Below are 27,398 nucleotides of genomic sequence, written 5' to 3'. Positions count from 1 at the left end.
ATGTTGTTGGTTTTACGGAATTTTCTCACGCTTTATATACGACTTAGCTGTGACAAAATCAATCTTGTGAATGTTGTACCCATGTACACCATCACGCCAAGATAATTATACAAGACGATGCAATACAGTAGAAAACACATTTTTTTCACAATCTAGTCCAAATATATACTGGATCTCTCACTAGCAAGTATACATTTTTTTACTATAGAGATTTTGCATTACTTTTACAGTTTATATACCAGACTGCTATTAATGTTTAGTATTTTTCTGCTACTGATGTTATTAATTCAGTGATATAAGTACCAGTTAAGTATTGTGTCGTAGCACATGATATTAGGCTTCCTCTGTTATTAAATTCTAATAAGCATTGTTAAGTGTGATGCTAGACTTAACTCTGTTATTAAAGTACTATGATACGTATTGGGGGAAGGACGTTATGCTAGCCTTACATGTAGCCCCTACCCCCCTGTTTCCTTCCCGCCGCCGAGAAGCCCTGGATCGTGACGTCACGGTGTCCTCAATGTGCTATGAAAGGCCGTCGTTCTTCGAACCTCAGTCCACTTGTGATTTTTGTTCTATCAATAGACTATCTCAGTTATTATCAACTCACTTCACCGAATGCTATCAAGTAGGTATGGGATGGCTATAACTGGCTTTTCAGCATTTTCGTGTAGAAAAGACATTTGCTGACATTTCTTGCACTAATTCGCTCGAGTTCCACATCACCAATGTCAAAATCAGTAGCAGCAGAATACTAAAATTAATCGCAATCTAGCACTATCTCATCTGTGAAGGTGTCTCGAAAAACATGCAACCATGACGGCCCAAGCTCAGGCATTCTGGATACAATGGGTTGAGGACGCCTTCCCTGATCTCGACACTCGCGCCTACTTCCTGCCTCCTGTCTACTTCAACCGCGTGCCCATGATCAGTCAACCGATTGCTGGTCAGCACGTTTTCATTTTACAGTCAGCAAGTGGACAAGCTGGTCAACCTATCCTCTACCGTGTGGTTCCAACCGCTGTAAGTCGTCCATCCATTCCTCAACCTCCTCCCGTTTATAACAGTGACACCAGAGACGATGCAGCCATGCAGCGGGTGCTCGTCTGTGTACAGAAAATGGCGGAACAGAACGGAGAAGTTTTAGTCGGAATGACCCAGCTTCAGTTCGGACAGTACCTGGGGGAACCTTGTTACGCTGCTGCGGCTGCACAGCTCCCCCTACCCGCCAACTTACCACCTGCTCTACCACGGAACTGGAAACGTGGAGACTTTGATGTGCTTCTGATTCACCGACAATATGGCCTTGTCATCTGTGAGGTGAAGGCTTGTGGTGACAATGTTAAGGCCCTCAACATGTCAAAGCACGATGTAGACAAAATAATAAGAAAGAAGCTAAAACAGGCCGTAGAACAACTAAACAAGGCAAAGGCCATGTTGTCACACCTTGTGTCCGACATAGCTCCCGGTTTGCGAATCACCAGAACCTTTGCATTTCCAAACCTCACAGCTCATCAGCTGCAACAAGCTGTCAGTGGCGACACCCACCTGACTCAGGTAAAGCTCTAAATAGTGTTTTCAGATGAAACAAATGTATTTACGAAAACTAACGACGAACAAAATATAATGAAGAGATCAGTATTTTCTCATTTCGAACTAAACAGATTGTGGACTCACGATAACTAGAAGAATATTTAAGCTGAGATTGTCTCTGAATATTACCCAAGATGAGCACTCTTCAGACTATCCAACCACGGTTTGCTATCGTAAATTTCATGATGTCTTTGACAACCAGTGCTATCATACATGATAGATTGACATAAATGTACAAAAACGACATCATCATCAAAGTCAGAAAAGCCAAAAGTTAAAAGTGTTTACTGTTAAATTTGAAAGTCCAAATAAAATTTGTAAATGGTTTAAATTTACTCACTTATGATTGCATGTTAGTTTAAAATAAAAATTATAATAATTTATCCAATTTAGTATTTCATGTAGTGTGTAGGATGAATTTCTTGTGCTATAGATAAAAGTCTATTGTAGTTATCGTTCTTGTTATTATAATATTGCTAGAAAATCACTATAAAGGATCGAAATGTGACTCTACAAAGGAGATTGCATATTATTTCTTCAAATTTACTTGTTTCTAGAACTGTCAGGTGCTTGTTCGGATCAGCGTGTTGGATTCGTATCGTTATATCATGTGATTTTCTATAGGCCCTGTGTCAGTGTCTGGGAACAAAAAATCTCGCCGATGTCACTGGTCTGTGTCTCTGCTCTGATCCCCTCTCTGACCCCAAGACACCTTGGGACGTTAGTAGTCACGTGCTGAAGGAACTCGGGAGCTGGTGGCAGCGCCGTGTGGCTGGGGTTGGGGCTGACAGTCACATGACTAGTGCCTTGTACAAGACATTAGTAGCCAGGCAAGTGATAAAAGGAAGTGTTTAGTTATTATACTTTGAAAATCAGAAATATTCGTGAAGTGAAAATTGAGTGTATTGTTATACTTATTATTCTCGCTTCTGAAATGTTTTATTGAAAACAACATTTAAATTGTAGATGGAGAGAAAGTGGAAAAGAAGAAAATCCATTATTCTGATATTATTATGCCTATTTTCTGCTACAACGTGTTATCTTTTATCTGTTTTGAACAAAAACTACAAATTGAACTGAGTAGGCTTATCGAGAAAGCTGAGAAGACTGGGCTAAAAGTCAACAGAAAGACTGTAGTGATGAGAATGAACAAGCAGGAACTCCCAATACATCTTCAAGTAGAGACATCCTGGAAACAGACCGCTTCATATAAGGATGAGCTTCGTCAACAAGGACGGTGGAGCGTACGATCACAACAAGGAGTGATAGTGCTCGGGAGTTCCAGATGGGGCGTAGGCTGTTATTTGTATTTGTAGATGAAAGATGTATACAAAACGCACAGCGTTAAAACATTTTAATTTCTTAAACAAATATTTGCTTGCCAGCAGTAAGTAAACACACACGATCGTTGATCACAGCATCCTTTATTACCGGAGTATTATTTGGTGATGAAACCGATTGTTGTAGGTTCTGTGGTCCGGCGACATCAGTGACTGTTCCATGCACAAGTCCACCCCGTCTCAGTCTCAAGACTCTACACCAGGCCGTGTCGTTGACGGGTGAGTGCTACAGTACACTAATAACACTCTTCCCGGAACAAGTTGACCTGCTGAACACGGGTCCTCCCAGACTGTTTCTGTCCGGACCACCGGGCACCGGCAAAAGTGTGCTGCTGCTGCTGAAGGGGAGACAATGGCTGAGATGTGGCCACGTGGTCTTGATTGTGAGTACAGGCTGGTGGAGTCGTGCAGCATGCTGCATGCTGTATCATCTGCTGAAGACAGAGGAGGTGACACCTGGTCAGCTTTGGCTCTTGCAGTATGATTTTACACGTGAGGACGATGTGTTGCAGGCTGTGAGTGACATGTTACAGGCAGTTAAAGAAGGATCATTGTACATCCTCGCTGATGAAGCTGGCTATAAGGGAAGGTAAGTCTTACAGACTGTTTTGGTAAACAGGTAGATGGCAAATTTTATTTTATGATCTCTGATATGTGTGTCAAAGGAATTCAGTGTGACATCCGATGGATCTGTTATTATGTCTTACAAACACTTTTCAGCGCGTGATACCAATCGAACAATACGTTTAGGTCATACTTCGAAGATGCCATTGCCCTTTTCGTAACTATACAAAACCTTGAAGTCATGCCTGCTAATGATCCGGGAAACGCGAAAGTAAGAAAGAAAGGTAAAGCCATCTATTGCGACCAGATAAAGACAGCTCAGTAAAGACATTACTTTGTTGACTTTGTGTCTCTTTCTGAACACTCCTGTCTGTGACAGCACAATGATAGTCTTCCCTCCGGTCTTCGAGCAGAATTTTGGAAAGCTCCCTGGTCTTCATCTTTGGGCAGCAAATTGTTACCATTCAAATATTCCCTCCGGCTGGCAAGTGGAATACTTGACCAGACCTCTCCGCTTTCCGCCGGCTGTCGTCAGGGAGGTGGAGCAGGACAACGAAATCACCGGGGACCGCACTGTCCACGAGTACAGTGAGCGGGGTGTGCCCGACCACACAGACGGCCCGCCAGTCAAGCGACTGTATCACAAAGGTGATGGTCACTCAGGTGAATCGCCAAACGAATGTGTCGCTTGTGGTCGTGAGGTGGGCAGCTTTCTACACAGTCTGTGTATTGGTGCTCCGGGTAGGTGAAGGTCCTGTCGCCTGTTGGATACAATTTTAAAATGAGTGTCACTTGCAAAATAATAAGAAAGTAAATATAAAAATACAGGAAAGCCATTACCATTGACACAAAAAACGACAAATAAAAGACGTTAATAATGTTTCAGCATATTTAATGAATATGTCAAAATGAATAACGTCAATTGTTTTATGAATTTTGCTTATTAATGTTGTTTTGTTTTTGATAAGTAACAAAAGAACATTGAAACGAATGTTGTCAGTGAAGGCCCAGACATCATCCGCGACCGTCATTCCAAGCAGCGGCGATGCATCCCCACCCGTCGTGCAGTGGAGAGATGTGCTGGTGTTGACTCGTGAAGACCTTCTTGACGACTCGGGTATGGTGATGGGGCTGATAGCGGCGGGTATTCCAGTTCAGGTGATGACGGATAATGACACGGAAGACGTGGCCATGGCCCGCAGTGACGTAGTGTGGGCGGCGGGTGGAGGTCGTGTTCGTGGTCTGGAGAGAAAAGTCGTTGTATGTCTAGAGAGTGATGGTGGGTCTGTCCGACTTCTCAATATGTCCCGGTGTACTTCACAGCTTGTGATAGTCTCCTCTAACTTAAGCCTGAACTAACACACTATAGTCCCTCTGCTTGTCTTAATTTGTTTCTTGCTTTCTTACAACATCTGTCTGGCTCTGTTTGAGCCCGTATAGGCGCCATCTTATTACCCGTAAACCGTGCACTTAGTTTTAGAATGTCCGGTCGTTTGAATGCTTAGGAACCAGACTTGCAGTGGGCCACAGAACAGCATGGGTCAAGAGCGGGCTTCAATCAAGGAATAGCATTGTCGATATATCTGAGCGCTGAGCGTCTATAGCAGGGAGGATAACTCTCAGGGATTAGTGAGCAGAAAGTATGGAGGACGTGTGATTGTGGTTGTTGAACTTGTGACATCCACCAGACGCCCGTGCTGCAGTGAATGTCGTAAATCCCAATCCGACTGCGTGTAAGAATATTGTGCACACGATAGCATGACAGACAGAGTGCAGATGTGATGTGAACAATGATACCCTGAAAAAGTCCATACTTTGTACACGTTGATCTTTCAGTATAGTTGTGGTGGCGGTCAAAGAGATAATTCTGTGAGTTGCACGAGTACTCATGTAACATGAACACCCTAGAAGAAGTCGTGGACACTTATCTTCGTTTCATTCCAGATGTGACATGACAGGGATTTGTATTACAACGTCAAAGACTTCAAAAAGGTTTTTGACAGAGTCTGTCACGAAAGGCTGTGACATGTGACGCGAAAATCCATCAGCAAAGAGGGTCTTGTCCAAGTCCCCCAAGCGTTGTATAATAATTTAGCATTGCTGGCTATCCGAATGGGAGCTTTCTTTCACTCGACAGTAGGCGTCCATCAAGGGTGGGCCCAACCACTAGTGTCGTACAACATATTTTTGGTGAATATCACGCGCGAAGCCCACCACAACCATCAGCCATAACATCAGGTTTGCTACTAAGTACAAGCTGTACGAGCCCTTTGTACATAGTGCCGATGCTGATTTACAAATGTTAAAGGTGGACACTTCGTACCGATACTAAGAGGAGAATTCCAGATGTCACACACGGAACATAAAACCAATGACTTTGTATGTATGTATGTACTTTGGATTTGTACGAATCATGGTCACCACGCTAGTAGGACACCAGGAACTTCTATTAAATAATCAATCAGTGTAAGCTGGTCGTCTTATGATCGTGACCCGGCATGACATTCTGTTGGATTGTTTTGCAAAGCGCCTTGTAGGGAGGTCGACTTCAAATTGGCTTGTGGAAGAACTGAATAACAAACATAATGGAAAGGACTGGTCGTCCTGAACAGGAAATGCTCCTTATTGCCGCAAATGGCTGATAAATGGCTGATAAATGGTACAAAGAAATACAAATATATATCGGAAGATTATAAATGAACAAACACGACGCTGTATGAGATTGACTGAGAGGGTTTGAGGTAGGGTAAAAGATATCACCAGGTACTTTCGATGTACATGATTTTATTAATAAATATTTTTATTAGCACTATGAATCCACCGGATTAAATGGTTGAGAACAGCATCAGCATATAAATTTTCATTACATTTTGATTGGCTCATTTTCCTTCCGGATGTGAAGAAGGATCCTTTCGAAGTGGATGTAAACTGAGATTTATTTAGTAAGCATGATAAAGACAGCTTTTGTTAGTGAGCAACTCTACTCATTGTATTTTTCTAGATGACCTTATATATTTGTTTTAGGTGGACAAAAGAATACAAATTATGATATTATGCCAGCTTATGCTAGTAAATATGAAACTGTACAAACAGTTATGTTTCTACCTAGAGAGAGAGAGAGGCAGAGACCAACAAAATGAAAGATGACTGAACATGAATGTTTCAGTATAATGACGATATATTATAAAGCTTACAGCAATAACAACTGAATTCAATGACAGTGTTTATCTCTTAAATTTTCTTGGTAAAGTTATCTGTCATATGTCAGTAGTGAATTATGATTAACAAAAATAATTGTTAAGGAAGAACAATGAAGATGCCATGGAAAAGAAGAGAAAGCTGAAGTGAATCAAGAATAACATTAGGTAAAGTACATGTATTACAAGCATGAATAACAGGGAGACTAAACAAAATGATACAAAGAAATGCAAACATATCAGAGAGAATTATAATAACTGAACAAACATGATGCATGTTTTATGTATTCGGAAGTGAACTGTGTGCATGAAAACACAAGCTATGCAAACCTAAATGCATTACAAATAAGTCTAAAATATGGAGAATGTGATTGACAATTACAAAGCACACAGCTTTAGTGACACAATATTATAGTGTATAGATGAAGAGACACAATATGCCAGTCTTACAGCCACAGGACTCAGCTACAGTGAAATATCTTATTGTTTACAGCTGTAGCAACACAACCTTACAGTATTCAGTTGTAGTGACAGACAGTAGACCTAACCAACGCGTGTATGACAGAGTCATGGAGGACACAATGGTGGTGACATACCCTTCTACTTCCTTGCGAAACTGCATACAAAAGTAAATAACAATGTAAATACCTCAAGCCAGGATATATTTGTCTATTTCTCTCTACCTCTTGCTTATTGTGCATATGTCTTATACTTATGTGCATGCATGCATGACACACATGCATGCCTGATATGTTGACACACACACATTCACATTCACATTCCCATACACATGCACATCCATGCAAAACGATGAAGATAAATTATCATAATGGCAAGATAACACTAAATGAATGGCAGTTACTTAGCACTCTTATGTTGAAACCAGACATGTACACCACATGTGAAAATACATAACTCCACAGTTAACCATTAGAATATGATTTATAGGACTTAAACATTTCATATTTGTGAACAGAACAAGGTATATTTTAAGTCCCCACAAAGACATTCATGACTAAAATTGGTCATGTATCCTTATTTCCAAATACTACTCTTAAACTTTCAATATTGGAAATATCATGTAAATAAATAAAGTTCTAGCTTCAGTAGGTAAACTCTGTAGTACCAAACACCGTGTCCGTTCCAAAAATTTGTTTCTCACTAAAGCCTTCTAAGATCTCATTAAACAGCTTGTGACTATCACTGGACATATTCTGGATGCACCGAGGTAGAGGATTTCGAATGATTGAACTGACACTATGCATCAGAAATGAGCTATTTCTTTCTTACAAAAAAATATTGTGTTATTAGTGCAAGTAATGTTCACTGAGTTTATCCTAGCTAGCGCCGACCCTCTTTCACTCAATACTGTACTTAGTACTATTCTTTCAAAAAAGCAACATATAATATACTCTTGACAGCTGAACACAAGATGCAAGTCTGTGCAATGACAATATTAGCTGTCATTGCTAACTAGAAAATACAAAGAACCAATAATTACAAAAAATAGAAATATTTGTGCCCCTTTATCTTAATGTGGTAAGTGCCCTTGCATCATGCTGATACGTCACAGCGGTGCCAACTAATTTAACGGAAATAAGAACTTTGAGATATCAGAAACTGACCACAGACCTGCAATTAATACCAAGAAGGTACAAGTTCAGTGAGGTCATCTGACTTGGAGGCACAACAAAAAATGAGACATTAAGTGTATCTGTCCAGCAAAATTGGAAAGCCAAGCAGGTGGCCAGACACTATTTTCCCTGCATTGGAAATGTCAGAAGTTTGATTCTCTGCTGACCCATGATCATGTTGTGAATGCAGTCAAGGGAAGTAGCCCTTATGAAGCGCTCATTGACCTTGATAATCTGATCCCCAACACTTAGGACTCCAGCAAGATGCTTTTCTAGGCTGTTGTCTGTGAAGCCTGACACAAAAATACCTGGAAATATACCAGTAAAAGGAAATGTAAATGTTTGTACACAATTCTTATGTGTGTGTGCGAATATCATACAATATCTACATAAAGAAATGGTTATGCGCTTCCACATACTCGTGTGTGTATATTTGAGATTGAGAGAGAGAGAGAGATTAGGATTGTGGTTGCATTCAGAAGACAGTTTCTATCAGGCAGGCTGGGAGTATATATGTTACAAAAGTTTTAACACTGGCAAAATTGTTGTTTGATCAAATATAGCAGGCTAATTTTTGAGTTGATAATTATGTATGGCCCGAGAATGATGTTATAAATATGTAATGGCCTTTGCCAGAAAAAAGGTTCCCCTACTCCTGCCTCTTCATTTAAATTTTTAATTTCCACAAACAGACGTTTGAAGTCAACTACCCAAGGAAGCTTTTCTCACCGTTTTCCTCATCAGAGCCTGTGGTGAGTACAATTCCAAGGTTTTCATCTTGTGGTCGTATCAATTCCACAAGCTGTGTGCCGTCGGCATTCAGCTGCAGGAGCCGTCCAATGGGTCGGATACAGTTTATGTCCTGACTTGAGCTCACAACAACTGTCTGTTCAGCTTTGGGTTTTTTCATCATTTTCAGAATTTTCCTCATGTTAAAGAATTTGTTGGAAGTCCGTACTCTGAATGTCAAAGATATGTGTCAAAGAAAAAAAAAGTTAATTATTATTAAATGGACGAGTGGAAACTTTCTTTTATCACCTGAGAAATTTAACAGTCATTCTGTCTCTCTCCCCTCTCCTGTCTCTCTTTCTCACACACACTAACATGCAGGCACTCAGACACATACCTCTCCACACAAATCTGCACACAAATACACAGTGATCTACAGTTAACAAGAGGATGACACTATGACACACTTTTTGTTATCTTCAGTTTTTTTTAGAAAATCAAGAATAAGTTCTTGTGTAACATACACAGTAAATTTTATTTAGGTAATTAAAAAAAAATAACTACTCTGCCACTTCTGTTGTCTCCTCCTGTGCCTCTGGTATCTTTTCGGTCCTTTTTTTCTTTTTCTTTTTCCTGAACATATTGAGCAGTTTTTGAAATGAAAAATGCCTTCTATATTTTCTTGGACTTCCATCTTTGTCTGGCTTCCTGCGAGTCTTTTTCTTTTTCTTTTTCCTTTCCACAGAAATAAGTCCATCTTCTAGGCTGATAGCATTGCGCAATGGGCTTCTGCCAGCACTTAGTGTACTACTGCGATTGGTCGCAGTGAATAAGGCAGCTGTGGATAAACTCTTGGCATGAGCTGCCTTCAGTCTATTGCTGTCAATCCTGATGATATTGCTGTACTCATTATATTTCGTTTGCCTGAAAAGCAAAAAACACTTTTTTAATTCCAAGAATGTTTAATGGGAAGAAATAAACCCATAGCATAAAAAGTCGTAGTGCTTTGAGAGCAAAAACTTTAGGCACTGTAGAAAAATATGGAAAGAAAAGAAGAATCAAAATCATTTGTAACAATGTTTAAACTGAAACAACTAATAGTGGTTACTGCAAAATGTTGTCATCCTTTGCATACCAGAAAATGGTGCATAAAGGACTTGATCTGCATACAATACTTCTACTGCTCCTGACAGCACAAATATTTGTCCATAACAGGCAAACTTAAAACCATATTTCTTTCATGGAGAGCAGGTAGCTTAATAAGCAGGTGACTGGCACATAAGCTGGCTTGATACAGATAGTATCAAAATACTTCTCCCAGTGGACACAACTTTGGAGTAAATATCTGGGTAAAGGTGAGGTATGTGGGGTAGGCACCAATCTCAAAAGACTTAGCCCTGAGAAGGGAGGGCTCTTAACCCCTCACTTTCCACCTCACTCCCTTATGACCTTAAGGCCACTGAACTAACTCTATTTTTTATATTTCTACTGAAGAGAAAGCTATATTTGGGATTTAGCCTTTGCTTTAATGCAGTTTTGTTCAAAACACAAGAAAACAATCCATTTCGCTGACAAGAAGCAGGTATGACATGTGCATCTTCCTTTGTGAACATGTATAATGGCATCAAAGTATGAACATACAAGACTAAACAATCATGAAACATGATAAAGTGCAGTTTTGTATGTAAAGTAGATGCAAGAACACACACACACACACACAAACTCTCTTTTCAGTCTCATTAACTACTCATTCTCTTCCACAAGTGCATGCACACACACTGACCAACCCACCCACCCCTACATAGACATACCTACAAGCACAAGACACTCAAATCACCTACTTTGTGACATAACTTGTTTCTGGAACTGGGGAACTCTCAGCATCTGCAAGCCTCGCATGCACTATCGGAGCTGGTGCTACTGGGTTGTTTGTAGTCCACTGACCACCAACATGAACATCTTCATAATCTGTGTCTTTTCCTGAAACTGAGTGATACTGGTGGGTGTGGGTGGATGTCTTGCTCCTCACAGTCACCTCCACTGGCAGGCTGGGTTCTGGGTTCAGCTTCAACGTCTCTACCAAAGTTTTAAAAAATACGGATTATGGAGTAAATGTAAGTGTATGCCTGGCGCTGGAGTACAAAGTGAGGTGAAAGGTTGCTCCAAAGGGGAGTGTCTTGTCTTCAATGTCGTGAAGTTGTGTGCAGGACCCCCACACCCCAAAAACATTGGTTAATCTAACTTTACCCTAGGCCAGGGCATTCTTACATCATCACATACCTCTGTGCACCCCCACACACACCTGACAGAGATAGACAAAATAGAAGGTGCAACAGACAGATGGTAATCAGAAAGAGTGGAGATGATAATCATTAAAAGGACAAAGTAGAAGAGACACTAGATGGTTATCAAAAAGAAAAACAGAAGCGGCAACAGAGAAATGTCAATTAGAAACAGAGCTCAGACAGCAGAAGTGTATGGGAGGAAGAATGAAATGGAAACACATGAGAGAGACAGAAAGGCAAAAAACAGCACAAAGAGACAGCAGTAATAAAGAAAAGAAAGAGAAAGATTTACCATCCTGTTCACTCCAACCGTCTTTGCTGTCTCTCCTCTCTACTCTTCTATTCCTGACGTCAGGCGACGCCACATCCATCACTGTTGCCGCTTCTGAGGTGTCCTGGTCCAACATCTGACCGGCCCGAACAGGTTTGCGCATCATCCTTTCTCCATGTCCAGCTTCCTCACCTCTGTTGACCCAGCCATCTTCCACGGAGGGCTCCTTCGAAGCCTCTCTTCCTAAGCAAGGTTTTTTTGACTCTCTTTTTCCTTTTTCTTTTTTTCTCTGATCAGACTCACGAGAACTCTCTTGCGTTATCCCTTTTTTAGCTGTTTGGCCTCTCGTCTGTGCTCGGTGATCCGAATTGCCAGACACATTGGCTGAGGTCTCGTTAAAAATGTCTTTCTGGGAGGCTGTTGACAGTGTTGTCCTTGAATTCTGCGTTGCCTTCTGGGGAAAATAGACAGCGACGGAGTTAGCGTATACGGCTTCTTCAACCATTCCTTCCATGACTCTATGGTCCTTCGTGACGACAGCCTCAACATCAAAAGGATGACGCGATAACTCCCTGCTGCTGGACTGCGAGTCCGTCTTCTGGCCCTCGGCTAGGCTACAGGTGTTGTATGTCCTCTGTAACCGTGATCTTCGGGTCTCTGCATTCTTCTGCGACTCGTCCCACACGCTGCTGCGTCCTACTGTCGGCTGCGAGACGTCGTCCGCGTCGTTGACGTATGGGTTCTCGTTGTCAGGGATCGACTGGTGAAGATGCTGTGGCTGCTGCTGCTTACAGACGGAGGAGAAGGAGAAGGAGATGGGGCGATCGGTAGCCGTTGCCCTAGCGAGGTCGTGGAACAGGACGGAGCCGGGCCTGTTGGACTCCACCGGGAACTTCAACGGCAGGCGGCGCGGCGGCACGTCGTAAATCCTGGAACTGGGCATTTTCAGAGTCGCGCTGCTGGCAGCATGCAGCGACATGCTCCTACTGGGAGCGGAAAGTGTGCGGCTCTCCATTATGGTGCAAGGAGGCTTACCGGGGGCGGACTGGGCTCGCCCAAACCGGGCCAGCTGGGGTCTGTCTGAAAAGATAAACTCGTAGTCTGGCTTAGACAGCACGTTGCGGGGGAAGACGTAAATCGCCGACTCCTTAAAGTCACCGACGGCGGAGGCGAGCGGCGAAAGGGAAGCTTCTGACTCGGACTCCGTGACCGTGACCTCGTCCGATGAGGGCGTAGAGGTTGACACCTGAAGCGGCTCGGCTAGGGGGGTCACCACTGTCAGCTGGCTGTCCTCACCTTCCCTATGAACCTGAGCAAGCGCCGTCTCGTAAGGACTCCTAGCTGCTACCACAGGAGCATCATTAGGACCACTAGAACCGCTAAAGATTCCGGCTGATGAAGGCGAACTGCCTGCTTCTCTGCTTCTTGGAAGCAAGCTCTCTCCAGTAGCACTGCTCTCGTCCACGCTCGCGCCAGCATCAGGGCGTTTGACCGGTTCTACGAAGTTGTACGATATGACGGACACTGAGGCTCTTTTGGCGGAGATGGGTGTAAGGTCATCCTCTTCTTCCTTCTTTACGACCGCTGCGTCCGCCAGTAAAATTTGGGACGTTTCTTGACGATCCTTTTTCCCACTTTGTGCAGTCAAACCTTTGTCAGGTGCCGTGATGTCTTTAGTAGTCTCAGATGTGGCTGTCACGAGTTCTCGTCTCCACTCCTTTTCTGCAGTCATGTGATCTAGCGCTGCGTACCTGTCAGAAAGGATCTGCTGCCACCCTCTATTCGGTTTTATTGCGTGTGCAGCTGCATCTGTTGTTTCTACCCTTTGTCCCTTTGAGACACTTTCTTGTGAATCCCCACAAATGAAATCGACCGAGTAAGAGAGTTCCTTTTTTCTTTGCAAACTTTGCAACTCCAACATCTTTTTGTCCACGATTGGCTGTGCTGTTGGTGGGGATGTTGTGGAAACAGCTGTCGTCGTTTTGGCGCTGTGGTCGGAGCGTAGCACTTCTTCGACGCTTGACACCTGATGGCCTTTCGACCTCGGGTCTCGTTGACTTATTGGTGAGCGACGTTTTCCGTCAGTGCTCTTGGAATTGTCTCCTTTGCACTTAAAGCCTGCCGGATATTCGTCGTCGCTGGTTGTGCTGTCGGTGCTGTCCGACTCGGAGTCCGGCTCGTACGGGAGGCCCGAACTTTGGAAGTGACGTGCACCAGTTCCTCCCTCCGAACATAAGTCGTAACTTTTCATAGCGTGAATAATTTTCTTAGTCTTTTTTGCGAGCCTTCCTTTGACTGCCTTCATGCCGCCATATTTGTCCCTCCGCTTACCAATCTTTGGACTCTTTTCCAGATCTTGTGAAAGTAAACACATCTCTTGTTCGGTAGTCTCCCTTTCGGAAAAAGAGCTGTTAGAGACGTTTTGTCGAGACCCGGACGAGGTTGGTCCTGTGCAGGCACCGGAGACGCTGTCACTAGTCACGCAAGAAGCGGCGAAGAGTGGCGTCGGTGTTCTGGAAACACACGAGCCATCAACCGACCGTATTCTCTGAACAGTTTTGGATCTGTTTTTTTGTGCGCTTTCATCCACCTGTAAACTTCCACCACGTGGCGTTCTAGGCGGATTCGTATGGTTGCCGGCTTCTGAATCCAAGAAAAACCTGCTGTACATTTCTTTGTTCTGCACTTTACCTCGCCCTTTATCAACGCTCGCTGGCCGCCCATTGAGTGAACTTTTCTGTCGAGCACAAGTGGATGATCCGCTGTTGGGATTCCGTGGTATCAGAGTGCAGGGCGAAGAGCTCGTGTCTTCCTTTGCTGGATCTGAGTCTTCTGTCAAGGGCGACTTTATTAACCCGAAGATGTATTTGCCTTTTTTCGACCCGAACATTGTTGCCAATGTCTTTTTCGCACCTTCCTCAGGAGTAAGGTCAGAGGTAGGACCAGAAAAATCGCCTAATAAAGGAGACTGCTTGTCATGGTTTTCATCCGACGAATGCTTTGATTCCTCCCCTGAACAAAACTGAGTTGATTTACCTTTGTTCTTTACACTAAAAGTAGCCAAAGAATCGCATGACAGAATAGAGTTTGCTTCTTCACCTTCAGAATTCACAGAGTCCGAGAAAGTACTTCCCGAAGTAGGTGAAAGTTTAAGTTCACCAAAGTGGTGCTCATGTGTAGGCGTGTCTTCCGTGGAAAGAATGCGCTGGGATTCAACAAAATTCCACCCGTGGCAACGATCCTGCTTCTCCTGTCGCAAGTCACCAGTCCGGTCTCTCTCACCGTTGCAGGCAACTGCGTCAGGCGACACTGGAATCGACCAGACGGACGTTTGTTCGCAAAGAGAAGGCGAGTAGTTTGCTTCCAGGTCCCAACGTGACAGAGGTGTGGAAAAGCAAAGTGCAGTGTTCGCGAACTCGCAGAATGTCCTGTCCAGCTCCCCTTCTGCTCCTGGTGTTTGCTGCTCGTTTCCTGGAACAGATATGTCACTACCGTGAACTAATTCACTCCCAGGAACTATTTCGTCACTTTCATGGACTAGTTTGTCACTTTTGTGAAGGGAGTTACTTCTAGGAATTGAGTTGTCCCTTTCTTGAACTGATTCATTACCTTGAAATAGTTCGTCACTTCCGGGAACTAGTTCGCTACTTCCTAAAACTGGTACGTATCTCCCGGAAATTTGCACGTCACCTTCCGGCTCTGAAGACGCAGCTCTTACATCATTCACGTCCCTGTCGAGGAGCTGAGAAGTTTCCAGCTGCTGTTGTTTGGTTTCTAGCTGATGTCTGGTGACGTTTCCTGCCTCACAGACCTCGCGAAGAGCTACGTCACCGGACACCTGGACACCGCAACCTTCACAAGCAGCTGGCTGTTTGTGCAGCAAATCTTTTTCTGCCTCTACCGCTACCGCCGCCCCCTCCTCTGCTGCTGCTACTGTTGCTGTAGCTGGGAATTTCTCTGAGTCACCTGATCCATCGTCCTGCTCATTCTGCAATCTGTCCCGAGTACTGACGCACGACAGAAGAATATCGTTCTCTGGGCATTCTCCTCCCTGCACAGCACCTACCACACCGTCTTCGTTTTCAGCAAAGTGTATAAGACTGCTTGACTTTCTTCCCTCTGCTGAACCAGTGAGGGCAGCTTTTGTCTGAGGACAGTCCCCCTTGCCTCCTGCAGCTGTTTGAGAGGGCTTGCGCACCAGAAGAGTGACGGAGCCGAAACGGGGAGAGCACCGGGGCCGCTTAATGAGGTAAACACGCTTCTTGCGGGGCCCAGACTCCTGACCCCTCCTTATGACCTCTGAAGCGTAGCCGCGTGATGGGTCAGTGTCGTCCTCGAGGTCACACAGATGTGGATGGTTGACAGCAGCCACGTGTCGTCCGGCTGTTTGTGTCCGAGGTCTTGACCGCTTCGTAATCACCTCCCTGGTCACTCTGCATAAATTATTTTTAACGCAAAGTTAACTGCTGTCTGAGAAGTAAACAAAACTATTAATACTACCTGGCTATTTTAAAAACAAATGCATCGTCTTTACCCCAATAAATATGACTGCCTGAAATTTTAACAAGGTAAGTGCATCCAAGTGGGATCATTTGGAAAGGATGTACCATCATTAGCGCAAGGCAGTTCATAATGATATTGATCTTAAAGGAAAAGTCAAGTGAAATAGCAGCGGCTTACCAACATTCAAATTTTCAGACTGCAAAGGCTTAATCGCATCTGACACAGTTTTTCCACGAACTTGTATTACTGGACTGCTTGCAGAGATTTTTTCAGTTAACTACTAAAACGAGGCTGGTGTGTACAAAGCTTCCGGTTTAGTCACATTCATTGTTTAGGCTCACCGAGACTAACAGCGGAGAACTTCGCAAGAAACTAAGCGTTGGTCTCGGCAGACAGACAGCAGTCCACTTATACACGTCGGTGGTTTTTCTGATGGTGCAAGAAGGTCGCCATGTTTTGTTGTCGAGTTGCGTCATCGAAATCATCTGTTGCCTGCGTTGATGTCCATTCTCAACCTGCGGTCATCGAAACGCTGCCCTCGGAGATCTTTGCTTTACAAAGACCATGCTTCACAATTTCGAACCCAAAGCGGATAAAACGAGGGTGTCGGAGACTGCTTTCTTTCTTCATATTGTTCGTTTCTTAGTCTTTTGTTGGCTTTTCGTTGCTGTTTTTTTTTTTTGGTAAGGGGTTGTCAAGTGATTCCTCTCGTCACAAACAAGTTTGTTTTCCCTCGTGACACATAGACGAAATATGGCGGCTTCCAACAAGATAAACGCCTCTCTGTTTTAGACACGATTGTTAAGTCCACAGTTCGTTTGAAACCAAACTTTTTGGGCCATTCCGAACGTCAGTATTATAATAATTATAGATGGTAATTATATTGTCTAAAATTATTGAAAAGTCTGCCATTATTTTACTTTATGTGTGATTTACAGGTCATGACAATAAAATTCAACGACTGACTGGTTAGTCTTGTAATGTGTACATCGCGGAGTTTTCACCAAGCACGTAGCTTTTACTTCATTTTAAGAAACTCATTTTTGTTGCATAAATGCATGCACAATATACAAACAAATGTATAAGTAGTTATTTTCCCCACATACACACGTCACACCCACCTGTACACACACACGTACGCACGCGCTCGCGCGACTACAAGATGATATTTCGCCGAATGCCACGCATATATTCTGAACTGGTTTCTGCTGGACTGACCCGACTGCTGTACCCTTGCATGATGACTAATGATACGAAATTTTGAATTTTGAAACAGACAATACTTATCTAGATAAGCCTTGCCGATTTACTTCAACTTCTTCCTTAAATTTGCAATCACAACGAAAGTCTTGTATTTCATCATCATCGTCGTGAACATCGTCAGCCCCCTCAATCTGAGTTGCCGCAGGAGCACATAGCCATCAACTCTCCGTTCTCCGCCATTGAATCCAGCTTTTAAAACCAACCCATTCAAGGATGGGGTAATTAGGAAAGAGGAATAAAAAGCGCAAAACAAATAAAATCCATACTTTGCTCTTTTTTTCTTTTCCATCGTGGAAAATCGCCCAATGCTACACCTCAATGTCCTAATCAGGTGAGGGCATAGTCACAATATTCTCACCTGTCTGTGGTTCTGGGCACCTGCTGGACTGTGCGGTCGGGAGGAAGTGACCTCACGTGACCGTCCAAGGGGTAAAGAGGTCGGCGCTGGCACTCCACGCACGGACACGCGCGCTGACTCTCTTCATGTGCACGCTGGCTCGCTGACCCTGATGATGACCCAAGGGGGGCGTACATCCACCTGATGGCGCCACTGCACACGATGAAGATGACGTCACAACAAGCGAAACATTACCACAATAATAGACCACGAGCATGTCTAAAATAACAATAATATATATTAAAAAAAAAACAAAAACAAGAGTTGCTTTCCATGTGTATGAGTAACTGACGACAAACGACTAGGGAGGTGCGTAAAGGAACGAAGAACTGAGCTTGAACGAGTCGGGGGCAAAGGTCAATTGCTGGGTGGAAGCGAACATGACTGAGAGGAGGGTTGGGGAAGTGGTAGCAGGGGTTGAGGATGGAGGTGGGTGTGCGGGGACCTAAGAGGAAGCGCTTGTGGTGAAAGATGATGAAGTGGATGGCGGCGACAAGGCAGCTGACACGTGCTGGCTGGTGTGTTTTGTCATGGTGCGGCCACACGCGCGTAAACAAAAACACACACACAGGTTCTAGTGCAGCTAGAATGATTGACTGACAGGGCAAAGCTCGAGTCAAATCTGGTTTACGGGAGGATAAGGGGTTGGCAGTCGCTGTAAAGTAAAATTTCAGAGGTTTATTAATTATATATGTATACCAATGCAAAAATATAATGAGCCTGATTATATTAAGGCTTCAACAAATAAACTCTATGTATATTTTAAATCAATGCGCGTGAGTTCGTGGCTCGACAGGTCGAACTGTTGCTGCCCCCAAGAACTAGCCTGCGCCATGAAATGGCGATGTTTTTGTTACTCCTCCCTGGAGGCAACCTAATGGTCGTCATCAAACCTCTCTTCAGCCTGGATTTGTAGGTCGGAGCGTAATGCCACCCGACCTTCGCATCCTTTGTGCATTTTCAAGTGACGACACACAGCACTCCGCTAATTATTTCCCTAGCGCACGCGCGCGCGTGTGTGTGTTAATGAAAACGCTCACAGCAGATGAAAGCTGCGTTCCGTTACGGTTTGTAGTCAACCAATCTGGGAGAATGAGCGGCTTCTGATAAATGGAACTGGCAGCATTTATGGCTTCCGTTATACCGACACAAGAGAATGTAGACAGGGAGGGGAACAGCCACCCAGCAAAAACAGACTTATTGATTCAAGGACACATTCTTGGGTGGGTTTCTGCTAAACAAGGACGCAGGGAAGGCCTTATACATATATATATATACACTAACACGCACGAGCGCCCGAGTAAACACATCTTCACCTAAAGAAGCCTTAAATTCAGTAGTTTACAGGACGATGTTTATGTTACCTTGGTGACAGGAATTGGCAATCGTGTATTCTGTTCTCAGTTGTGTTTCCCGTATTCTACAGTGGAGAAATTCGCTATAATATTCTACTAAATTCTGATCAGTGATGATGATGATGATGATGATGATGATGATGATGATGATGATGATGATGAATAAGACAAAATAAAAGGCAACGAAAAAAGTATTAGCAGTTAAATATTTTCGGTAAATTCAGGACTATATATACAAAGTTTAAAAAAATCAGTGATTTTACTGCGAATGCTTAAAATAGATCACCCAGGCAAGTCTGTGAAAAATTCAACCATTTGAAATGAGAGTATTAGCGAAAATAGGTATCATCGACAGATCGCACAGAGGCGGCGTTAGTGTCCAGATACTGAGAAACTTCACTTGACTGACACAAGTCTTCAGGGTTTGCAGTTTCAACTCAAAAACCGAGATTAATGTTATTAGAAATCCTGACTCATTCATTACTTAGTTTCACTGACTAGATGGAACACCTTCTCTCATTACTTTAAAACGATAAACTACCGTGGAACTTTTCTGAAAGTCAAAATCTCCCGATAGAGAGTTAATTGCCGAGAAGAAAATGCAGTATTGCATGATGTATGATGTTATCAGTATATAACACGATATGATCAAATATGCTGCAGTTTTTTATTAGTTAACATTTTTCTTTGGTGTTTGCGAATAGGAATGGGTTGACTATAAAATAATGTCAGGCTACAGAGGCCAAGAGGTCCAACAGATTCTCTCGATCGCTACGAGAGGAGGGTGTGCTAGACAGGTACCCCTGTCGGCGTACGAGCGCAGGTCGGCGAGGATCCATCACGAGCGACGAACTGATTGATGACGGCACCGACAGGCAAGTGTCACGTGATTAATCACCTGAAGGGACTGACAGTAGCGTCCACCTGTGACAGCCATCCTGCTCTTCGATCAGCGAAGCCGGGAGGGAGGCACCGGTGGTCGCCGTCCAGCATGGTGACGGTCGTGGTTACCTGCACGTCCCCTCCTCGTGTGCCGTCACACTCCGGGTGCAAAGCTGATTGCAAGAGGAAGACAACATGACACATATGTGAAACGGAACAAGATTTTTAGAGTTAAGTGGTCATCTTAAGGTGTTTTGATGAGTGTTTGCGTGCGTACAGAGGATTATTATTGACAAGCGACACTCGTGGGAAATAGAACAGACGAATACTCATGCGCCATCATCTTCGAGATGGGAGAGAGAGGGAGAGAGAAAGAGTGAAAAGTGAGATAATAATAACAATAATGATAATAATAATAATAATAACTTACACAGCGCGGTCTATATGCGCTTTACACATCACAGCATATACCAAAATAATCCTTATTAGCATCAATCACAGTCGAAAAATAAAGGAAAATAAGCCACATGAAATTAAGCAAAGGAAAACTGAGAAAGTGAGATTTGATATACGTATGTGGGTGTGTTTTTGTGTTTGTGTGTGTTTAAAACCCGAGAAAGATAGTAACTATGTCGGTACAGCATGGGCAGAATTATCAAACGATCCTCCCCTTCCCCTTAATTGATTGAACATGTTCTGTCCAGAGCTGCATCCTCTTCAATCAATTAAATCTTCACTAATTATCATAAGGTCTTTTCAATCATGCTACGCAAGCATATAATATATCGATTCGTCCTCCAGACAACATTAATTCTAAGTTTTTCTAACCTCTTAACTCTGAGCATGAAAACATAACGAAGCTTCGATTTCACTCATATGAACAGAAAGCTTCCATCATTTTCATGAACCTTATTTTAAAATAATAAAAACATAATGTAAATAATACTAAATTCGAGCAATTTCAAACAACAATAATAAATAATTTTTATATATCGTCATGCATAGAAAGAAGTCACTTTTGTACACAGAAACACCCAATTAACATATGGTTCCAGCTTTCCCATTGCCTTGACAACATAGCTGTATCCATGTACAACCCTGACGTCAGTGTTGCTGAGCTCAACCTCTGCATGGAGGCAGTTGTAGTCGTGTGTCTCGAAAAGGTATTTAGTTACCCACATTTAGTGAATTAGTATCTTGGACTGAGCTGTCTCCAGTCATTAGAAAGAAAGTGTTAGACTGCAGTAGACCTAGAAATGAAGGTGCTTTATTAAGACACTCGTAGCAGTGATGCTGCGAAATTGTCGCAAACACAGTGAGCATTGGCTGTCCTGGGTTCACATCTCGTTTCGGGCACATTTTTTTTCTCGGTCTATGACCTATTGAAGGGTCAGTTGCTTTGCCGTGCTATAGCCTTAGTTTCTGGCATTGTTTACGACATCTATTCCGCACCCCACCTCCACAAAACCGTACTGTTGCGAACGAATTATTTATGGTGGGTTGAAGTGGCGTGAGACGCGGTCACGTGGCCGTGATAAAATTTTAACAACACTGTTCGACAAACAGTAAAAAGGTCTGTGACGTCAGGCAGCGGTGTACTATCAGTCACGCGCCAAGGCACGCTGGTTAAAGAGTAGATATGATTAACACGCGCTTCCCCAACAGGCCACTTTCTTGTCAGATATCAACAGTAAACAACCAAGGTGGTGAGGGGTGAGAGAGATGAAGGGTGGGTGAGGTGGGAGAAATGAAGGTGATGGGAGATTCTCTCTTTCTTCCTCTCTCTCTATCTATCTCTCTCTCACACACACAGATAACTTTGTTTTTACGCTGAAGGCGACGAACCACTAATCGAATAATTAGCGATGAATGTCAACAACATTTGTTTTCAAACAAAAGTGAGTCTTTTGATTTTATCGGACAGTCTATCGTCAGCTGGACAGGATTCTCTCAGTGAAAGTATACAGCTGTCTCCTCTCAGTGGAAGTACAGAGATACATCCCCTCTATGGAATTACAGAGCTGAATCCTCTCACTGGTAGTACACACCTATGTCCTATGAGTGGATAGTAAAGATTACGAGATATCACGCGGTGTAAGTACAGAGCTGAATAAACTTAGTGAATCTTCTTACGAAAGTAGGTAAATGTATCTTCTTAATCACAGTACACAAAACTTGCCATTCATCATTATCAGCTTTAAAGGCAGAAACATGAAATTAAGCTCAAAGTTCAAGATAGACTTAAACAACACTGCGTCTGTCTGTACGTCCGTCTGTCCGTCCGTCCGTCTGTCTGTCTGTCTGTCTGTCTGTCTGTCTGTCTGTCTGTCTGTCAGTCTCACATACACACAACGGAAGGATGGCAGCACACGTGAGGGGATGCATTTCTTTCTATCGTTTAACGGTCTATATTCCCTGTTCAATGAGACAAATATAGACGTATATTTGACCAAGTTTGGAAACGTTTCTGAACGGCAAATAAATCACAAAACCTTGCCAAACTTACTCCAACATTTGCCCATATTTGTCCGGTTAACAAGCACGATAAGCTACAGTCGGACCTCGATAAGTCGACCTTCCCTAAGCAGAAAACCTCCCTATATCGAATTAATCGTTAGTTCTCGGCTAAATTCCATAAGACCAATGTATTTTAGATCTCCTTAATTCAAAAATTTTGTGGCTTCCAACCTCCGTTTTGAATTTTGAGTCCTCACCAACCAGACGCAACTATGTCTCAAACTGTTCCAACTATGTTTGCAAGATGCGTCGTCACATCGACGCCAACCGAAGTTAACTGACTTTTTTCTCTGAAGATAAGCCGTTTGATTGTACTGTTGTATAGTACAGTACTGTACTACATGCATCCGTGTAAAACGATAATAATTATAATAAACGGTTATAATACAGTAATTAAGCCGGAAAAACATTGTCCTTGATTAACCTGCGCCTATTACGCCATTTTCCCTAACTCCAAAACTCCATTAGTCAAATTTTTTTTCGGGTCACTTTGAGTTCGACTTGTCGAGGTCCGACTGTAGTTAGCGCAAGAGCTTCGAAAGCGTTAGAAACTTAAGCTTTATACCGAAGCGTTGCCATGACAGCGAGTCTACTTTTCAAACGAGGCGTGAAATGAGGTCTTGTCAGCTTTCTTAAACGCAGATGAGAACTGAAATGTTCGGTCTTGTGCCTCTTGAAAAGGAATAGAGTTTTTCACCTTGACTTTAAATCTTGTAGGTCCAGTCACCAGAAAATAATTTATGCACTTATGCTAACCGTTAATGGGGAAGAGGAGGTCCATGGGATGACATGAGATGTAACAGCACCCAGCATGGCAACAACACCCTCACATATCTGAAGAATTCGGCGGCTGTCATTCATTATCTCGGACATTGCGCAAATTCAGTTGTTCATCACGGACATAATGGTGTTGCAGTTGATTATAATTTATTTGCAAACTTATTACTGGTTTCTAAATAAAGTGTTTGTGTCGATCATAATATAGTTTAATGAATTTGTCTGTGGTATTGCACAAGTTAGTTATAGATGCTTACCTGGGATGTGATGCGATTTGAAAGCTTACCACGGCAAGGTGCGCACAAATCGGTTGTTCACCTGACGACAAACTTCGCTGAATCCTATCACACCGGCATTGTTTGGCACAAAGCTTCTCGAAGCTTCTGAAAGCCATTCCGTCGTGTTGTTCCACCAACTCAGTGGTTCCACTTTTCCATTCTCCCCGTGTTCTCACTGTCCTGCAGGTAGCGCTGCATTCGGAAACCAAACCCAGTCCATCGACGGATTTAGAAATGCTAGCGTGGAATGAAAACGTATTGGAAAAGTAGCCGCTGGTCTTGTACCGTATTTAAAGGGAAAAACCAATCTGGTCAATGGAATAAACAAAAATTTTAGAATGCAAGGAAAATAATCCCTTCATCGATCAAGGGCTGGGAAAGTAGGAGAGTAAACAAAACAGGGCTTCGTGACCTGCCACTTTTGCAAAACAAACATATGTAAACATACAAACGGCCGTCTTGCTCGTCTCCGAGACTTCAACAGCTGTGGGTGGATGACGTCATCGAGCAGCTCGTGCAGAGCGCCACACCTTCCACTCTAGTGTTTATTGCAGAGACTACGTCCGCAGCCTGATGGGATGCTGGAGGCGAAGCCAAGCACGTGCTTAGGCACGCACGCGTTCCTGCCGTAAATTATTAAGTTGTCGCTACTGTGGCCGAAGATGCATGCAACAACGACTGTAGCGGTGATGGGAACAGGTCATCATCAAGCATTCTGCCTTGATCAAAACTACTTTTTGGGGTAAAAGGCAGACAACACACACATCACCAAAAGATAATTTAACTTTACTGAATTTTGATCCATTTGGCATGATCGGAAATCAACGAGAAAGCAAGAAAAACCAAGCACGAAACAAAACCTTTAAAAAAATAATAAAACGATATAAACATTCCCTTCCACACACACAAAACGATATAAACATTCCCCTCCACACACACACACAAAGAAATTCACAAAGTACTGATTCGATAAAACAAGTGAAATCTGGCCGCCATGTCAGAAGTAAGACACGCGCGCGTGTGTGACGCAAATCAAAGAAGAATCAAGCTAATGACGTAAGCATGCTGAGACGACATTGGTCGCATGACGTGCTTTGGAGGCGGGGCGAATCTAGCTTGTGACAGATAAGGCCATGATGGTGGTGGAGAGGGGAAGAAGAAGAAGCCTTTCTTCTCTCTAGAAAACAAGTTTATCATGCTAGCTTGCTACGTGACTGTCACTTGTTCCACTCCTGGTTGAAGTACTTTTAGTCCTTGTTTGCATGGATAAAGAGTTAAGGTCTACAAGCACGCCTTAAGCCTCTGTTATGCCTGATGAAGTTGTACAGTCCGAGACAGTTGAGTTGTTAGAGACTGCTAGGACCTATTATCTTGCAAGAACTGCGCAAAGGTCAAAGTCACCCTGCCGATCGGTCGTGCAAGGTGCCGGTAAACTGAAGCCTGTATTATCCTTATGGTTGTCTTATCCTTACAGTTAGTATTCGACTTCAGACGCTTGGCTTTACGGAAGGACAAAGAACTTCAGGTATGACTTCCGCCATGTAAAGTATGTAAATGTAAGAGCCCTTCCTTTCCTTCATTTGCTGTTTGAGATGATGTTTGGCAAATATCAGTAGAAACACAACAGTATATGATATACACAAAAGAAGGACATAAAATGCATTTTCTATAAGTAATTCAAAACACAGCTTCAAATCAAATACTCAAATGAACCTTTCTTCATCTCACCTTGACTGTGAGATTCTTTACCTTTCTTTGACTGATTGTAAAATTCTCCACCTCACCTTCACTTTGAGAAGTGAATATACTTTCTATACTTTAATGCTGCATTGGTGTGTCTGCATATTCACTGATATATTTTGGCCTATGTATATATGATATGTTCAGTTTCAGTATATATTACATATTTCCGTATTTTTGCACTACACTAAAATAAAACAACCAGTCAAGCAACAAGGTTTTATCAAATTCACACTAAGGAAAAAGGCAGAAGTAAAATTAAACTATTATATATGTCAACAGGGAGAACAATTTGTCATTTTAGTAAGGCCACTTACTTGTCTGGGGTTTTTCTGGTGGTTCAAGCTCCATGTGGCTTGTAAAAACTCCATCTTTCCAACAGTATTCTGCTGCAGCAGTGTTGCACCAACAATAGTCTGCAGTGTCCAATATTTTGAGCATCACAGTATCATGGTCTTTGCCGGTGGTGCACACATTCTCATTATCCTGTGTCTCCTGTATCCCTTGGTCTCTCAGCATGGATAATGTGTCTTGTGGTCTGCACTGTTTGTCACAGCTGACAAATGGCTGACAGTACAGTTTGCTGTTACTGCACAAGATGTCTTCATTATTTTTGATACTAAGAGTCAAGTAAGGACTGCAGCTGCAGACATTTGATGGACTGCACATCCTGAATCCCTGGTAGCAGTATTTGCATTCAGCTGTACTACCTGCAATATTTGTTAGACCAAGAATTCCATGATTCTCTTGACAACCCAAACTGTCTCTCACATATCCATCCTGATAACCTGGCAAAAAGTTGTCCACATCTTTGTCAAGTTTATGAGAATAAGGAGCAAAGTGGTCAAGTTGGTCTGTCTTGAATCTGATCTCATTGAAGTTAAAGAAAGTTTTGGAAGGTGTATGCTTATCGACAGTATGTGACTGACGAGCATGCAGCCTACTAAAAACTTGAGGGTATCTGAGATAGATACTTTCTAGTCCCATTGAAGTTTGTGGGTAGACACAGCTTCCTTCTTTCTGGATGGTGAAAATAGGACCTAACTGTCCACTGTAGACCATGCTCTTCATGATATATTTAAATTGTCCCTATAAAAATAAATGACAAATATTTATATTTGTATTAATCTTAGTATTACATTTTCAACATTTTGATTATTAATACCATTAATGAATTTTAATTCAAGTTTTTTCTGATAAATTCATTTCATGTTTTACACTGTATCCTAAAAATTGTACATTTTATATAGCTCGACATCATTATTGTTTATTAAAGTTTCATCATTCAAACATTTAAAAGAACAATTAGTGCTAAGCGGAAGGATTAACCAGTAGAAGCAGGGCTAGATATCGAAAGTAAACTGTCAACCTGATCCCTTTGTACTTATTCAATTTCTCAAGCAATCGCTGATCACGTGTTCAATAATATTTTGAAGCATCCCGAATGCTGCTCACGACCAGCTGATTCCACTTTAAGAAAAAATATTTGAATAAAAAATGCATCTCACCTTTGCGACTTCCCGCTGTCGGTTGGATGCAGACTTCTTATTTAGTGCAAAGCGAGCTGACCAGCTACAAAGATAGTAAATATTTACTGTCCTCACTACACTCGGCAGGAAGCATCCAGCTTTGAGTAGTAACGTGTGTCGTCACACAAGTGCACGCTTCTGATGACGTAGTACGCAGCTGTCCTCATTTTTCAAGGAAACGGAGCCGAGATGAGCCATTGTTTATAGTCCATTTTGTAAAGCATGATCCAGTTCTGGTGGATTTCTTAGTCTTCAGAATAGTCGAAGGTTTGCTGTGCTGATGTATTACTTCTGGCTTACTGGGGTCGTTCAGTGCTGTAGAAACTCATGTGGTCGCCATGTAGTTCCAGTATTAGTCTTATGACAGCAGACGCTTTTCGTTTTCTTGTTACAGGGAGATACACAGCTCCCACTGAAACAGCCTTTCACTACGGTTAGATGAAACTCATCAATCCATTACGCGAAATTTTAAAGCAACACATTTTTCATGTTTAAAAAGCTCGTGTAGCTGGATACCCTTTTCTGTAAGTATAAATGTGGTTTT

General features: G+C 42.7%; 3 protein-coding genes across 6 annotated transcripts in view; 2 read left to right on the top strand and 1 right to left on the bottom strand.

The window, feature by feature from the left end:
- Positions 1-434: 434 nt before the first annotated feature.
- On the top strand, positions 435-6,583 carry LOC112576204. The gene is made up of 5 exons (XM_025258495.1): positions 435-1,557; positions 2,218-2,423; positions 3,061-3,522; positions 3,877-4,238; positions 4,498-6,583. Exons 1-5 carry the CDS (start codon positions 817-819, stop codon positions 4,854-4,856), a joined length of 2,130 nt encoding a protein of 709 aa, XP_025114280.1. The 5' UTR covers positions 435-816; the 3' UTR covers positions 4,857-6,583.
- LOC112576200 lies at positions 6,280-26,965 on the bottom strand. The gene is made up of 9 exons (XM_025258484.1): positions 26,834-26,965; positions 25,643-26,414; positions 20,030-20,186; positions 17,738-17,929; positions 11,635-16,046; positions 10,899-11,133; positions 9,622-9,981; positions 9,058-9,287; positions 6,280-8,636 (listed from the first exon to the last, which is right to left on the bottom strand). The coding sequence occupies exons 2-9, from the start codon at positions 26,394-26,396 to the stop codon at positions 8,449-8,451; spliced, it is 6,528 nt and encodes a 2,175-aa protein (XP_025114269.1). The 5' UTR covers positions 26,397-26,414; positions 26,834-26,965; the 3' UTR covers positions 6,280-8,448.
- Positions 24,705-27,398, top strand: part of LOC112576206 (xenotropic and polytropic retrovirus receptor 1-like) — a 16,672-nt gene continuing 13,978 nt past the window's right edge. Inside the window, exons 1-2 of one of the 4 annotated variants that reach the window (XM_025258498.1) lie at positions 26,990-27,121; positions 27,249-27,378. The gene's annotated coding sequence lies outside the window, so the exon portion shown is untranslated. Of the gene's footprint in view, positions 25,142-26,989; positions 27,122-27,248; positions 27,379-27,398 lie in introns of those variants that run through there. The other 3 variants (XM_025258500.1, XM_025258499.1, XM_025258497.1) reach the window with 3 other exon arrangements.

Source organism: Pomacea canaliculata, linkage group LG11 (assembly GCF_003073045.1).
Source record: "Pomacea canaliculata isolate SZHN2017 linkage group LG11, ASM307304v1, whole genome shotgun sequence".
Lineage (NCBI taxonomy): Eukaryota > Metazoa > Mollusca > Gastropoda > Architaenioglossa > Ampullariidae > Pomacea > Pomacea canaliculata.
Note: the sequence above shows the minus strand (reverse complement) of the source record. Positions and strands in the feature narration are given on the sequence as shown.